Source organism: Penicillium hordei (assembly GCF_028827395.1).
Source record: "Penicillium hordei strain IBT 12815 chromosome Unknown utg000001l_segment0_segment0, whole genome shotgun sequence".
Lineage (NCBI taxonomy): Eukaryota > Fungi > Ascomycota > Eurotiomycetes > Eurotiales > Aspergillaceae > Penicillium > Penicillium hordei.
Genome location: NW_026623142.1, coordinates 27,907 through 43,848, shown reverse-complemented (window position 1 = coordinate 43,848; position 15,942 = coordinate 27,907). Strand labels below are relative to the sequence as shown.

Genomic DNA, 15,942 nt, shown 5'->3' with positions numbered 1-15,942 from the left:
TCTGTAGAAAATCGGCCCAAGTAGCAAAGATGAAAAGAGAAATTTGATATAAGTTGAACCGCGCATGAATCTAACCTCCGCACTAAAACTGATGTTTATATAGCATTTTCTACGAATATTTGTTAAGTTTAGAGGGAATAAGTGTAGAATGACCATAATGCGAGATACGGATGAATGGCTCTCAATGTAACATGATCTCCATGCAAGACGAAGACAAAAGGCGCAGATGATCGCTGTCGGAGACCGAAGGCTAGGGTGACTTCGCAAGGTAGTCCCTTGGCTAACGAAATGCACAATAATCATCTAACTACAAATATACATGGTAAATGCGTCCCTTGCATATGATAGATTCGGACTAATATATACATATGTACCGATGTAGGGTAACTACAAGGTATGGGGCCCACCTATTCTACGTACTTCATTAGACTTTCTATGGATCCCGGACATTCTGATAATAGTAATATAGCTATTATCCCTGAAATGTAAAGGGCAATAGGTAGAACCATCGAAAATAATATAATAAGATTATCCGAGCATAATTTTGCCTTGCATTACCCTTAAATGAACATCTCTTTCCTAGTTTGGCTCCAGAGCTCCAGACCTGTCTTTCAAGAGAAGTGATAAGCGAGGGGCAGTGATCAGATCAAAAACGACCGAAAGCCAGTGCCTTAGGACTATGAGGTTTTGGTCCTCTCTGTTGATCTCTCTCTATCTTCTTTATTTTATTCTAGCTTTCTGTATATATATTGTAGTGGGGGACTAGGCCCTACACTACGCATTGACCCCGCTTGTCCTTTCTCTACCGTACATTTTTCTTATCTAATCGCGAAGCACAGGAGATACAAGTAGGAGATAGACATAGATTGAGAATAACATAGTCCTACACCTCTCTAAAATCACTTCTTGGACAACGGTCCCAATTCCTTTTGCATGCCCTGGTTGGTATAAAGCCGACTCGCGAGTGCTGAATCGACCCATGTGCCCAAGAGCATACGTCCTAGAGGTTCCCCTCTTCAATATATATATCTATCTTGGCAGCTCCTTTTGTTCAAAACATGATGGCCACTTGATCTTTCGTTTTCACTCATCTCTTTGCATTGACCACTCTTTCTTTGTCCCCGACTCTTCTTTAAAGTTGTCCCCAGAATTCAACACCTTGAATGTGTGGGTAAAATATTTCTGGATCTTAGGGGTTGTATCTCCGAACAATACCTCTAACCCCGCTATTTGATTGGTTGGGATCTCAGAAATTATTCTAGTCATATGAGTACATCATACCATGGGGTATGTTCCTACCATATTCACGCAGTGTCAATCATTACTTAGGATCATATGTCATCTAAGAGAATTGCCACCACAGGCGCTGGCGCAGTTGGTGTGTCATACGCCTCTATCTTATATAATCATCCAGAGTTCGCATTGACTCTTACCGGTATCGAGCCTTATGCTGAGGGTCAAACGAAATATATTGCCCTGGATAAGTTTACTAATGGAGCGAACTGGTTAGACGATTTAACCTTGGGCCAGCTTAAACAGCCACCAGCCTGACCACCATGTCTTCCAGACACTCGTTTAGTACACATGACTCTCTAATACTCATAGTCCCAGAGGTATCAACTAATATTCATACCGCCCGAATCAAGCAAAAGGGTTTGTGGACATAAAAGGATATTAGCCCATCTAAGATAATTGGGTATATGACTAAATTTGGCCTTCCGCCTACTTGACTACAATTGGATGGCTAACTTGAAGCAGAAAAGAAAAAAGTGATAGCAGCTTAATCATCGGTAGCTGCACTACCTTGCAGTGGTTCCTCAAATTGTGATAACTATTGACACCGCCTGGATATTGAGTTAGACAATGATGGTGGGCTTGCTATGTCTAAATGGGTCTTTATAAGGCCGACACGTTGGATTATAGAACATGCATGAAATCACATGCATTTTGACATCGACGCAGCGTAACAAGTTGGCGTTACGTATAAGCCATTCAGTGACTTTGCTGAGGGCCTCCTTTTTTGCAAAATATTTGATTGTCTGTCATCCAGCGAGATAACCAAAAAAAAAAAAAAAGCAATGGACTTGAAGAAAGCAGAACTAGGCTTCATATTCCCGTACAAACCCATGTTGAAGTTAAATATCTCAAAGAACATATCTAAAACTTTCAATCTCGTGATCGGTCTTGTTAGACAGCTCGTCTTCCAGTTCTTCAGCTTCGGTCATCACCCTAAGAGACCCATATAGCCTATCCCATCGACGGTTCTCCAGGGCAAAAAATATATAGAGACAGACCAAGAAGAATATTCCGAATGTGAGTCCGGCCATGGACGCTTTGATGCCGGTCTTATCAAGTTAGCACTCAAGGGTTTAGAGATAGGTCATGAGAGTGAGGTACTGACTGAATATAAGGGTTCTTCCGAAGGGTTGAAGAACCGGGGCCCAGCAATATTGCCAATGCAGTACGCTGCAAATATAAGGGCACTGAATGTGCTTTTCTTGGTAAATCCCGCAACGTTCGAGCTGATTAAACTGAGGGACAAAGGGATATTGGCAGCGAAGACACCACCGAGGCAGAGACCAGTCATCTTCCCTGCCTGATTATTACCATCTAGCTTCCAAATCAGAAGCATACCAATTACCGATACCGCTGTATTGACTATCATCATAATAATGCGAGACTTTGGAACAAGGGAGGCGAACCCCGTAATAAGGAGGAGAAAGACAACCTGAGCACCGCCAATAGGCATCTGAATGAGAAGAGCCTCTAGATGGGAGCAAGACCAATGATTTCCATGAGTTATCGAGTCACAATATCACCTTGATAAGCGTTGGTTCTATTTTAACAAAAGGCGGGGGAGGACGACATCATTCGCAATGAAACACGGGCAAATTTAACGGCAATCAGAGACGATTATATTGAGTACTAGATGCCGAAACATGATCCATGTATCTCTTAGTTATAGCCAGCTGCTACCGTGTGTATAGACTTTGAGAAGAGTAAGAAGATTGGTTTTATAATATCGGTAGTCTAGCGAATCAATGTCGCACATCGGCAAATTGGATGCTCATGCTCCTCGGCAACCCACTTTCTCTATACCCCTAACCCCCCCCCCCCCCCCCCCCCCGGGGGATAAAAAGTTAAAGAGAGTAAAGGGCGAAAGGGAAAACCGCACATGGTGTTTGCTAGGATTGGACTGAAAAGGACGGAAAAAAAGAAAACTAGAAATAAGAACGAGCCCTAAAATCCCAGACACGACCTCGGGAGTTCGGTGGGATGGATTCCTGGATCTTCAATGAGTCACAATATAAGGGGTTAAAACATGGTAAAAACTACAATAGAGGATACTCCGTACATACCCCGGATTCCACTGGTCTGTGGAAACTGCCCACGGCTCTCGCCAAGCTCGCCAATATGAATGATAACAGTCATTCCACGACTCTACCTCTATTGTCGCATTGAAAGGACTTATCTCCAAGTAACCACACTGATGATAGGACGAAGTTCGGCAAAGTCTTTCCGCGTCGCCTTCCCCTCTTACTCTGTCACCGGCAAACGTCACGCAGATACGTACTACCTTTGGGTTAAAACCGTAAGCCTAAGATCAAGCGCCAATCCGGTTTCCTTTTGAAAGTTATTCATATTTAAATATGCAAGATCCTTGCGTTCCTTTCGGCAAGAACGATTCCAATTAACACATCTAGAATTGAGAATGACAGTTAAAAATGTATGACTCCTACAACCTTCAATATCGGAAGTGAAGGCCTATACAGATGCCGCGCTTGAGGCACTACAGCAGGAATTGCGGGAATTGAACCATCAGGCATATTCATCCTTCTGATCAGAGTTTTTAGCTGTAAGGCAAACAAGTTTGGTAGTGATTATTAGATCTGGTTAAACCCCAAGCTTGCCTACTAGGAGCACCGCGCCCATGATACAATTTGCGACTTCCTCGAAGGACAAGATTTCGCCGTTGCTCGCCACGCCTATGGGATTAATACATCTTTTGAGGCTGTGAGCGGAACTGGTGGGCGATTGATCAATTTCAACGCTGAATATGTCGCATTACCTAGAATTGGCCATGCTTGTGGTCACAATCTAATAGCGACAAGCAGTATCGCTGCATTCCTTGCGTTGTCATTTGCCATCAGGAAATTTAATGTCCCTGGTAGAGCCTGGCTATTAGGCACGCCGGCCGAGGAAAATGGAGGCGGAAAGGCCAAATTGATTGATGCCGGCGCCTATAAAAACGTCGACATCTCGCTAATGGCGTAAGATTTCGATCGCATATGAAAGAAAAGGTTCCTGCTGACCTAATTTGGAGTCATCCTGGTCCCAAAAAGCTTTACCCCGACGAAGAGCCATCCGATGGCATAGCTGGAACGCCAATGAATGCGCGCAAGAATATCCACTGAGAGTAGCTCAATATGAGTTCTTCTATTCCATGCCGATGAAAATAATTCGATGTAGGCGAATTCACTGGTAGGAATGCTCACGCCGGTGGAAACCCGTGGGAAGGGATCAACGCGCTTGATGCCCTGGTCTCATCTTATAACAACGTTACGGTTCTTCGACAGCAGCTTCTTCTGGACCAGCGGATGCATTGTACTTTGAAGGGATTGAATGTTCTTGTCAGCAAAATGCGTAATTGTATTGAAGCTGGTGCTTTGGCCACTGGATGTCAAGTTAATATTTGAGTATGTATCCATTTATGGTCACCAGGCCACTTGCCTATATGCTTTGAGGAAATGGGCTACTAATGTATTTGCTTCGAGGGATGAGCTCTAAACCGATGTCCGATTGAATGACACTCTCTGTGAACGCTACCATGTCCACATGGGACGGTATAGCCGCAATGTTCTCAAGCGCCATGACAAGGTCCTAACAGGATCGTCGGATATTGGTATGTGATGGGATGATATTTCTTTTGGTTGACAGAACTTACCCGTGTACCTCAATAATAGGAAATGTTAGCTACGAAACCCCAACGCTTCATACAATGTTTGCGATTCCCACTTATACAACTTCGTTTCCACATCACCCGACGTTCACAGCTGCAGCTGGAACAGATGAAGCTCATGCCGAGGCATTGATTGTTGGGAAGTCTTTTGGCATTGACTGGTTGGGATATGATTGTTGAGAACGATATGTATAATTTGGCGCGGCGTCAATGGAAAGAAGAGATTGCACGGGAAGAGTAAATATGGTGGGTGGAAAGATAGCATATAAATGGTCATCGGACTGTATAACAAATTTATTAGTTGTTTTTGCCTTTTTTCGAGGAAAATCCGAGAGAAAGCTGGTGTACGAACAATGTATGATATGGATGATATTGACAACTCTAACAGAACCCGCTATTTCAACAACCTATGCGGACCTCGATGACTAATTGTAATATACCATTGTGTATGGTATGCCTGGTACCCGATGTTATATGTTTTTCCTGGTATAATACCTGGTTTCTACCATGTTCGGACTTGATATTCGACAAAATCTCTATTGTCATGATGACTCAGCCTTCCCCGCGTTATCTTATCGGCTTCGGCACTGAGGTCGCTATCCCAACACCCACCTTTGCATTATTAATTCTTTCAATTCGCGCTCCCTTCGATATTTTCGCTCATGCCTGCAGGTTGATCCCTACTGGTTCATGTCCATGCAGGGTTTGGGACGTAATGGACCACGTTCCAAGAGTGGTAGGATATTCCTTTTAATTTCCCACAATGGCCGACTAACATACTTCTCGGTAGGTTGTAGTACCTGCCGCCGTCGCAAGGTCAAGTGCGGTGAAGAGAAACCAGTTTGCGCAAGATGTTCATCCCTTCGCCTCAATTGCGAATGGGGTGTCCCAGTGAAGCGTGGGCGAAGCACGCAAATCCGACAACTTGAACCTGCACCGGGAACCTCCGAACAGCCTAAAGCCGAGGACCTTACCGGGTATCAGCCAGGTGCCCTTTTCACAAGTCTCTCACCGGTCTCTTGGGAATCTGACGCTCTTTCCTTTGACACATTCAATCCGGCACCAATTCCGACCCCCATATACCCTTCTTTGAACGTCAATGTCGCGTGCGCCAATTCGTTGACACTCACGTCTCTTGATCGGCAATACTTCCAGTATTTCCCTTCTTCCTCGCTCGTATTTTACTACATGAAGAGATGGAGGTGGAGCAGCTTATGGTGAGTCTTTCATGCGTGAAATGAACTTGCTGTTTACTAAGAGCCTGGCTAATTGGATACCCGAAATTAGCCATCTTTACGAAGGGCCAGCTGCATCTAATAGAGTCATTATGCGGATGATACTAGCGTTAAGCGCATGTGATATGCATCGCAATGGGCTGATTGTGCGCTCTCGGGATCATGGCCGGTATCATTACAGCCAAGCGGTCAAAGAATTTAGGCAATTGCTCGAGACGCCGCGCCAGGTTTCCTTGGATGATGTCGAGACCGTTTTTGCCACTGTATTTTTGATGATAGCTTGGGAGTGGCAGTTTGGACACTCAGTACGCCATGTAAGAATGCTCTCATGTACTGATTTGTTACACCAACTAACAAGGTACCAGCTTCAACTCCACCTGCAGGGCGTACGCTCACTTTTGGAAACGCACCCGCAACTATTCCGCATCAAAGATGTGAATGATATGTTCTCCCCTCCCGGATCCAATACATTGACTAGTGGCACCGTGACCATGGCCAAGGTCTCGTTCATTCCGGAGCAGCTTTTGTTGTGGATTCTGTGGGTCTTTTCTTTTCTAGCTGTCGTACAAATTACTACCACTGACGAATGAACAGATATATCGATGCTAGCTGTCGTCCCATTGGTCTTACGGAGTCACTCAACGATTATGTGGCCCAGTCTGGGAATCCCGCTTTACAACCGGACCATCTTCATCGCTGTGCTCGTCTCTGGGGCCGATGCTTTTGGGGCGAGCAGTATCCCGATGAGGAAGTTCTGGACGACATTGAAAACTATAGAGCTCTAGAGCTGTTGCATGCGGGATTCTGCCTACGCCATCGAACTTGGAATGTCCTCATCAAATCCGCGGCTGGTACCGCCGAGTCCGCAGAACCCCTTTCCCGGGAGATCCTTAACACTAGAGAAGTCAGTATAGATAACAAGCCGGGTGTTGGGAAGAATTAATTGATTGTGACTAGAAATTCTCCGACCTTTTCATCACCGCAAGATTTGCCGGTAGTGTTTCCGCTCGACGTACGCTCAATACCATATACATGGCCGTTTCTACCTTTTACGGCCAGGTTCTCCTCCACCGTCGGCTTCTCTGCGTCGATGCTTTGCCCCTAAGAATTCACCATCAAGCCACGACAGGAATCATTGATATTTGTCAAAAACAGTTTTGGTCTGATCCGAAGCTCCTTAGGCGTTTACACTGGCCGCTGTTGATGGCAGTGATTGAAACCAATGATATAACACATCAAAGGTGGCTACGTCATCGTCTATGGGAACTGCGTGAATTTCATTCCGAGTTTGTTTGGGCGCATGATGTGGCCGAGCAGATCCTAGCCCAACAAGACGTAAGCCAGGGACGATATGTCAATCTAGCCGAACTTTTACTAAAGCGTTTTCATGCGCAGTGAAGCCCGTGTTGTACATCTACTTACAGTTTTATAGATCATCAATAATATCTTATATTTTAAGTCTATATATCTGTTGTCGATTCATGTGAATCTGTTTATTTTGTTTCTCGATAGACCACGTCCCCTTCGCCTTCGTAAGACGTTAGTTCATCCACCTGTACTTCTCAATTTTCTGTCTTAATCTTGACATCGAGACGGAACTAATATCCGCTAGAATTGATTGGGTTACCTTGTATCAACGCCCGAAGCGTATCCAGGGGCTGGCCCAACTTTACTGAGTGTTATTTCCTTGGTATAGTTATAACGATGAGTGAAATGAACGCCGTTGTGGGTTTCGATGATATCTTCACAGGCGCTTATGCTCCGGCTCAACCAACTGTCCTAGATTTCCTGTATGAAATCTATTCGTAACCCCTGGGATTATCTCTATAATCATATGATTATCATGGATTCGAGCGAACCGCCGTTAACCATAAGCACTTACAAGTCAGTAGAAAGATATCCCTGAAATTGGTTTCTCTAGAGTCATGCATTCATGTTCACGGGTGTCTCGAACTTTTTTTTTTTCCAAAGCTATTAACAATATTGTTGTTCAAACTCCACGCATTTGCCAATCGATCCCTATCCTATCATAATCTGCTGCCGACTGGGCAGGAAGCCCGACAACTGGAATTTGTGCGCCTGACGTACATATCATTTAGCCATCGTGTCTTTCTCTTCTCATGTGGTGACCAATGTAGGTTTGATGTTTGAGGAACCCAGCAAAGAACTTGCCGATTTCAAGATAATCGCTTAGACCTATAATGGCAGACACATCTAGCGACCCGAAAGTGTCAGTTATATGTCGTTATCTCACGGGCACGTAGTAGCTTACATTGATCTGGCCGAACAATGATAAGAGCACCTTGGGCTGGATCGATGCCGAGATATTCGTATGCATGGCCGTGTCCGTCGTTGTAACTTTCGTCATCGTAATAAATCTTGTGTAGATCTAAAATACTCAAGGTTAGAGATATGGCGGAACGATTGGATATTAGAGCATCTGCACCTCTTGTTTGATATTTTCCAGACACTGGATAAAAGCACTCGGGGATCTGCTCCAACTCAATACCATGACGCTTTCCATGTCCGATCAAGATGATCTCGATGAGGCTGTCAATGTCTTGATCCTTGGGGGTAAATGTGTGGATGGGTCCGTCGGCCGCGCTCAAGTATTCCCCCAGCTATATAGTCCATTAGATTAGGCCCAGACAACATTTCTATAGCAGCAAACAGACCTTGTTGAGCTTTACGTGGCTTTCTGGTATAGTCAGGTCACCAATGAAGGCCATGATGCGCCACCGACCATCAGATTTGAGAGACTTCATGAGATGTAGAGGCTTAGAGTCACAGAACCTCACGACCTGTGCGCTGGGAAGCCGCATACCAACGGCCACATTAGAGGCAAGGTTGATCGATTCTAATGCAGAGGTTATGGGTGAGACGTCATACTTGGCTGTTAAGCCTGCGGTGTATTTGCCAGACTTGATGAAGCCTTCTTGGAACTCAGCAGAAGAGGTTGAGGCCCCCGAAGAAAACAACTTGGAGAAATAACGGTCAAACTTAATCAGATCAATAGCCACCTTTTGACGTTCCAGGACGTAAGTCTCCAAAAGTGAGGGACTGGCCAGGCCAGTCAAAATCTCCCCAAGCTTCCATCCAATGTTGTAGCCATCTTGTAAGCTGACATTCATACCCTGGCCGGCTTTGGGGGAATGGGTGTGGCAAGCATCTCCAGCGAGGAAGACCCGGTTATCCTTGTGGAAGAAATCGGCATGACGCTGACCGATAGCATATGCCGACCACCAGACTGTTTCCACAAAGTCTACCTGATAAGGGCGGAAGATGCTCCGTGCTTGAGCCTGCAGAGTTTCAAGAGTCACATCCTTCGGGTTGGTTCCTGGGGCAAGTTCAATATAGAACCTTGTCAGGTTGTCGCTATCGCCTTCGCGGGGAATAATCAACACATTTCCTGATTTTGAGCGAACCGTAGACTTCTTGCGAATGTCCGGGAAATTTGTTCGGGGCACCATATCCATAACACCCCAGACAGCGTCGCTGCTATCTCCAATCATTTTGTACCCGAGGGCTTTGCGGACAATGCTGTGCGCCCCATCACAAGCCTGATGGCCGGGTCAGAAAGCGTCGAAAAACCTTCAAGAAAAATGAGCACCTACTAGAGCATATTTTGCTGCAAATATTTGTATCTTTCCGTCCTTTTCTGCAGTGACTTTGACCGGATAGGCATCGTGATCCTCGGTAGAGGTGCTATTAACTTTAACATCGGTCACATTATAGCCATAGTCGATTTGTTGGTCATTAGACTTCTGCATCAGCTCAATGAGAAGTCCGTTGATACGTGCCTGGTTCAGAATAACGTGAGGTTGGTGTGATAGACCCGGTTGGGTATCTGCCGTCCGCCCTGTCCGCTTGATGGCACCTGTGCCATTGTCGGCCCAAAAGTTGACCTCTAGAACGTGGTAAGCCTCACGAAGAAGCTCTTCGCCAATTCCAAAGCTTTCAAAAATCTCCACTGTGCGACATTGCACGCCGTCGGCTTGACCCATCTTCATGGGACCACTCCGCCGTTCTAGTACCTTGCATCTCACCCCGTACTTGGCGAGCCAGGTGGCAGCGCAAAGACCGGCAGACCCGCTGCCGCAAATAAGAACATCGACTTGCTCCATAGTTCAAATGTGTACAGACTGAGATCAAATGTAGTTAGTGCATGCCGGGACCTTTTATGGTGAATCCGGGATGCGACCCGGGATAAAATCCAAGGCACCTCGGGATGCGTTCCGGAAAGCGATTGCGGGACAATATGGAAGCCTCGGCAGCCAATCCTTTGTTAGATCGGTTTTGTCATGTCACTGCCGTTTTGATATCGCGAGCCTGTATTTGATTTCCCTGTCTAGAGCGCGGGAAAGGGGGTCTTCTCAAGCCTTCGGAATGCCGGTTCACTCTATTCAGATCTCGATTATCTGGTTAATCCCTTTTGGTTTCTCATATCCAAACACAAGGCGTATGCATCATTAAGTCTGGTCTAAATCATTATATAATGCCCATCCTTCCGTCCAAATACCGAACCGAACGCCAGCGCCGGTGCAGAACTCGCATCACATCTTACAAAAAGTACTCGCTGCGCCCTGGCCGTGAAGTTGGAACATGCCGCTGGTCATCACTGACTGCACTAAATAACTTGAAGGTAGGTTTGAGATCCTCTCCGATTTCACAGACCGAGGCCAGATTCCCGCATCGGTAGCAGTAGTTTGGTGCGCTCCACACGGTGACGACATTTTGGTTGTTAAAATGGTATTTGTAGCCCTCGTTGACCAGCTGATGAGCGCGTGCAATCAACGAGAGATCATTGACATGGCAGAACTCATCGGCCACTCTGTCTCCGAACAGCCATCCTAGAGAAGATTGTGAGCTATGTGTGTTCCAAAAGGGGGGGAGGGGGCAAGATTCTCACCTGCTCCTCGAGGACTGACAGCCCATGTCTCCACATCGTCTGGGTCAGACCACACGAGATCGCAAAAGGCACCTTCGTGGGGAATCTCCTGTGCGCGGGCTACCACGCGGACTTGGTCCAACGTGCGAATCTCAGGGCTCAGACCGCCGTGAACACACAGCACCTTGCCATCAATAATGGCTCCTAATGTCATGAAATCAAACACCTGGCAGCATGCCTTCCATACTGAAGCACTGCCGTATTTTTGGAAGCATTCTTCGTAGAAGCCGTATACCTGAGTAATTTGGCGAGATTCGTGATTACCACGAACCAATGTGACTCGATCGGGGTATCTATGATACTGAAGTCAGCGGTGAGTCAAGTCCACCGGGAGGGTTTGTCACTCACTTTGCTTTGAGACAGAGCAAAAGCGTTAACGTCTCTAGACTGAAGTATCCACGGTCCACATAGTCACCCAGGAATACAAAGTTCCGGTTAAGCTGGAGGCTTGCAGATGTATCGCTAGACGATCGGCTTCGGGAACTCGAGTCTCCATCCTCGTCATTGGAATTCATGTTGGGACCGCGAAGTTTCTTGCGAATTTTAGGGTCTGAAATACTTGAGGGGGGTTCGATATCGGCGGAGGTAATCACGGAGGGGGATGTCTTCGGGGGATCCAGTTCTGTACCATCAGGCATGCCCCCAGAAACTCGAAAGAGTTCCAAGAGATCGTAGAATTGGCCGTGGATGTCACCACAGACTGTGACAGGTGTCGATACTGGTTGGATATTTGATTCTGTCAACAAAGTCAGAATAGTTAAAATTGAGTTCAGGGTAGACACTTGCCCTCCATCATGTATTCCTTGACGATTTCACATAGCTGCTTCATATGTGGCTCCGATAGATACTTGCAATCCTTCGCTGCCTCCAGCCACTCGTCAGGGCCCGCATTGCGCTTAAGTTTGGCAGGACCCGGTTGAGGAATCTTGCTATCGGGCATGATAAAGGGAAAAAAAGAATTAAGTAGATAGAGAGATAGTGAAAGAGAGTGAGGAACAAAAACTTGTAGAAAAATACATGTCAAGGAGAAGTGCACTTGACCGTTTCCCCCGCAAGGTGAATTTCACCGCCTTCGTCTGCTGAATTGTCCGTCTTCGTTACGATTGTGCTCAACAATGTACACTCATTTCACCTTCTTTTTGATATTTGAACCTGGCTAACATTCAGTCTAGTACTTCCAAACCATTCTCGATCCGCCTCCAGTCAACCTTCTATCCCGCATGAGCACCCTCGTCCTCTAGACAAGACATTTGGACTTTATCAACCAGCTTTACTATACAATGGAAGTCCCGAAAAGAAGATCATCTGACGTTTATGCCCGTACATTCACATTGCTGGATCCGAAGTCACGATTTAATTTTTGCAATAATACTCCATACACTCGAGAGGGAAGATACGGTTATGTCTTACTGGGGTGAACGTTTAAGTGGTACGCCCGGAAAGAACCATAATCAACCATCAATTTTGCTGAGGAACTCAGTCACAACTTTCGCGAATGCCACAGGCTGCTCCACCATGGGCAGATGGCCAGCACGGTCGATGATCTTAAGATCGGCGCCACCACGTAGATCCGATGCCATTTTCTGCATTGTCTGCGGCAAGACACCATCATTGGCTCCGGCGACGAACAGACCTGGCACAGTGGCAGTAGCCATGCGATCGCGGATATCATAGGCACAGAGGGCCTGCACGCTATGGGCAAACCCCTTCAAGCTGTTGGTGCGTACAGCCTCCTTGACTGGCGCGAGGACCTCGGGCTGTGTTTGGTATGATTCCGGCACGAACCAGCGACGGGTGGTTACCTCGGCCAACTCTTCACCGACAATGGGCTCATTGGTGTCTGGATCGGTAGAGCCTTCCTTCTCGCAGATAGCGACACGGTCACCCCATGCCTTACGGTTTGATTCGGGGGCGGAAGAGTTGGTGTCACATGCGATGAAAGCTCCAACGCGTTCCGGGTGAAGGAGAGCAGTGTTCAAAACGGTCACACCACCCAGGCTAACACCAATCAAACGAGCGGCCTTGGGGGGCACACGCAAAGCCCCCAGCAACGTCGCCAGATCAGAGGCCAACAAATCGATGTTGACAGGCTGCTCACCACTCTGCGAGCGTCGGCCTCTAGTCAAATAGCGCACAACACGGTAGCGCTGGTTCTGTTGATGAGCAAAGAAGGCGTCAACAAAACGATCCCAGATGTTCCAGTTGACCAGGATGGAGTTGCTCAGAACGACGACAGGCGCGTAGGGGTCGGTGCTACCCTCCAAACGGTAGGGGATTTCAACACCATCAGAAGTAGTAATAAATGACTCAACAGCTGGCCGGGCGGCCGAGGGAAATGTGCGAGTACGGCCATCATTGGAGTTCCAGGGTCCCACCACATCCGAGGCCGCCAGGGAAGTGAGCTCACGGGGAGCAGGGCCGAAGGTGTAGTACCACTCATATACGCGACGCTTCTTAGAGGTGACCACCTCGTTCATCAGACGCGCTCCCCATGGGGTATTCATGGCGGCCTTGTGTGCATCGCCTCCAAGGCCATTGACGGGAGCATACTCGTGGAGAGCCAGCGATTCGCGCGGGGCGGCGGAATCGATCGCCGCAGTGACAAAACGCCGACTCCGACGCCATCCAGGAACACGGGAGAGCATCTCGAAATGTTCCTCGCGGTACCATTTTTCCAGGTCAGCTTGTTTGGTGGGGTCGGGGTGGGTGGCAACTCGGACAGCGATGAGGACGCTACCCTGGGTCTCGGCATCTGTATCGGCTTGATCTTCCAACGGGCGGAAGTTGGGGTTGCTGTGCTCATCCACTAGATCGTATAGTAAACGGCCGACATCGATCTGGGCCATAGTCTTCTTCTCCCGTTCAGTTTTAATCAGGTCGGTTCTTAGATCCAAATAGGTCTCGCGGGTCAACTCGTCCATATCGGTAATATCGTACAATGCCACATATTCAGGCTGCTCTCCATCGGTGGCACGGAAGCGGAAGCCATTAGTGATGAAGGGCAATCGCAGACGCAGAGGTCCATGCTCAGTGTTGTACCAGTCGTTGAACTGGGTGTCTGGCAGCGAGCCCTTGGGCTGCATTGTGACGTAGAGAAGACCAGGAGTAGGCATAATGAGAACGTAAGGGATAGGATTTCAATTCAGATGATTAAAGATGAGAATCATTCAAAAGTCAAAAACAGTAAAAAAAACCAAAATAAAATAGAAAGACATAAGAAGTCGGCACTCTACGAATTGCCCCTCATCCGGGTGAAAGCAGAACCCGAAGTTGACTGCCGATGACATTTCCGTTTCTTCACGATATTCTACCAATCATATTGTATATACTGTGTGGTGTACATTTTGATCATTTGCTCTAATTTATGCGTTCAATCATACCAGATGGCATTCATCCCAAATCCTTGCTCGGGGATATCCACACGCGCAACGCGTGCCAGCTTCTCGTCACGCCAGCGGTACATCTCAACAAATCCGAGTTGGTCGTCGCACAGTGCGAGCCACTCATCACTGAAGTCACAGGGGCTGACGGCGTTTGAATGACCACCACTGGTCGAGGTGGGGTTAATAAAGAGCTGGCGTTCGATCTCGCCATGCGAGCCGAGCTTGAACGCAGTGATGTAGCCGGTCACATCGAAATGGTTTGACCGAGTAGTCGCGAAAAGGTATTCTCCGCTCTTGGTACAAAAGGTGACATCTCCACGGTACTTGTTGCGCGGGGGAAGCCCTAACATAGAGATTAGTTGTTAGTTGTTAGTTGCCATTACCATCGGTCGCATATGTTCCAGGAGCCGTGAAACTCACCGGAAGGAAGTAATGGGTACGTGATGTGAGTGAATACTGGCTTGTGGGTGCGCTCATCGATCACGTAGACAGCCAGTCGATTGCCCGCCTCCATCAGGGCGTATAGGTACTTGCCGCTTGGGTGCATCTCAACCCAGCGGGGGTGGTCGCCAGCATCAGGAGCCTCGAGGCAATCCACCAGTGCCAATTCGCCCGTCTTGAGATCCTTGATGTGCGTCCAAATCTTGTTGGCCGTGAGATCGGCGGAGTACAAGTAGGTCTCTGTGGGATCGAACACCATGCCGTGGATACCAGTGTTAGGGACATATTCGTAGTTCTGGATGTTTTTATCCAGACCTCCATCGGGCTTCACGGAAAACACGTTACCAAAACCGGCGTGGTTATAGAAAGGGTTGCAGTAAACATTGTAGGGAGGCTTGTGGGCGGCAAGCACGAAAATAGCACGAGTGTTGGTCTCACTGCTGGGAGCCAGAGCTAGCGCGAATGGTTAGTGAGCGGAATTGGGTCTGTATCTCATTGACTCCTTGGGACATACGGTGACCAGCAACCGGATGTGACACTTGGTGAACGATCTCTGTCGGACTATTGACGGCGAAACTGTTCCACTTCTTCATAGCTGCGCCATATATCGCCTTCTTGTCGTGGGAGAAGGTCATCCATGAAATGGGCTCCGCTTCTGGGATCTCAGTCTTTTTTACTAATTCTAGCGTGAGGGCATCATCGTCAAATTGCACCGTATAGATGCGCCCGGGGGCGGTCCAGGTACCGACCATCAAATGATGCTTCATCTTGGCGATTGAGGTGTGAGAAAATGACCGATATTTTGAGGCAGATGCCCGTGAGAAAACAGAACGGATCATGTATAGTCGAAACTTGAATAGAATGAAAGTTCAATGTCATCCGCATGCGGGGAGGATATCGGCATCCAGGGGCGGCACCCTGCGGGAGTGTGTTTTACTCCAATGCCGATTTTGGGATGACGACTTTTTTGTCATT

At 47.4% G+C, this 15,942-nt stretch overlaps 7 protein-coding genes across 7 annotated transcripts; 2 read left to right on the top strand and 5 right to left on the bottom strand.

Annotated features, from left to right (window-relative positions):
* Window positions 1-2,144: 2,144 nt before the first annotated feature.
* N7537_000017 (uncharacterized protein) lies at window positions 2,145-2,749 on the bottom strand (the record flags this gene model as incomplete). The annotated part of the gene is made up of 2 exons (XM_056891075.1): window positions 2,145-2,345; window positions 2,402-2,749. The coding sequence occupies 2 exons, from the start codon at window positions 2,747-2,749 to the stop codon at window positions 2,145-2,147; spliced, it is 549 nt and encodes a 182-aa protein (XP_056756070.1).
* A 741-nt stretch (window positions 2,750-3,490) lies between these two features.
* N7537_000016 (uncharacterized protein) lies at window positions 3,491-4,415 on the top strand (the record flags this gene model as incomplete). Its single annotated transcript, XM_056891074.1, has 3 exons — window positions 3,491-3,592; window positions 3,919-4,271; window positions 4,325-4,415. 3 exons carry the CDS (start codon window positions 3,491-3,493, stop codon window positions 4,413-4,415), a joined length of 546 nt encoding a protein of 181 aa, XP_056756069.1.
* Window positions 4,416-5,656: 1,241 nt separating this feature from the next.
* Window positions 5,657-7,593, top strand: N7537_000015 (Zn(II)2Cys6 transcription factor; the record flags this gene model as incomplete). Its single annotated transcript, XM_056891073.1, has 6 exons — window positions 5,657-5,696; window positions 5,751-6,177; window positions 6,248-6,509; window positions 6,561-6,733; window positions 6,790-7,099; window positions 7,153-7,593. The coding sequence occupies 6 exons, from the start codon at window positions 5,657-5,659 to the stop codon at window positions 7,591-7,593; spliced, it is 1,653 nt and encodes a 550-aa protein (XP_056756068.1).
* Window positions 7,594-8,290: 697 nt separating this feature from the next.
* N7537_000014 (putative phenol 2-monooxygenase) lies at window positions 8,291-10,319 on the bottom strand (the record flags this gene model as incomplete). The annotated part of the gene is made up of 4 exons (XM_056891072.1): window positions 8,291-8,409; window positions 8,468-8,816; window positions 8,871-9,755; window positions 9,810-10,319. 4 exons carry the CDS (start codon window positions 10,317-10,319, stop codon window positions 8,291-8,293), a joined length of 1,863 nt encoding a protein of 620 aa, XP_056756067.1.
* Window positions 10,320-10,755: 436 nt separating this feature from the next.
* Window positions 10,756-12,083, bottom strand: sitA (TOR signaling pathway phosphatase SitA; the record flags this gene model as incomplete). The annotated part of the gene is made up of 4 exons (XM_056891071.1): window positions 10,756-11,045; window positions 11,105-11,436; window positions 11,492-11,879; window positions 11,930-12,083. 4 exons carry the CDS (start codon window positions 12,081-12,083, stop codon window positions 10,756-10,758), a joined length of 1,164 nt encoding a protein of 387 aa, XP_056756066.1.
* Window positions 12,084-12,594: 511 nt separating this feature from the next.
* Window positions 12,595-14,256, bottom strand: N7537_000012 (putative alpha/beta hydrolase; the record flags this gene model as incomplete). Its single annotated transcript, XM_056891070.1, has 1 exon — window positions 12,595-14,256. One exon carries the CDS (start codon window positions 14,254-14,256, stop codon window positions 12,595-12,597), a length of 1,662 nt encoding a protein of 553 aa, XP_056756065.1.
* Window positions 14,257-14,513: 257 nt separating this feature from the next.
* N7537_000011 (lactonase family protein) lies at window positions 14,514-15,734 on the bottom strand (the record flags this gene model as incomplete). The annotated part of the gene is made up of 3 exons (XM_056891069.1): window positions 14,514-14,869; window positions 14,947-15,420; window positions 15,482-15,734. 3 exons carry the CDS (start codon window positions 15,732-15,734, stop codon window positions 14,514-14,516), a joined length of 1,083 nt encoding a protein of 360 aa, XP_056756064.1.
* Window positions 15,735-15,942: the final 208 nt, after the last annotated feature.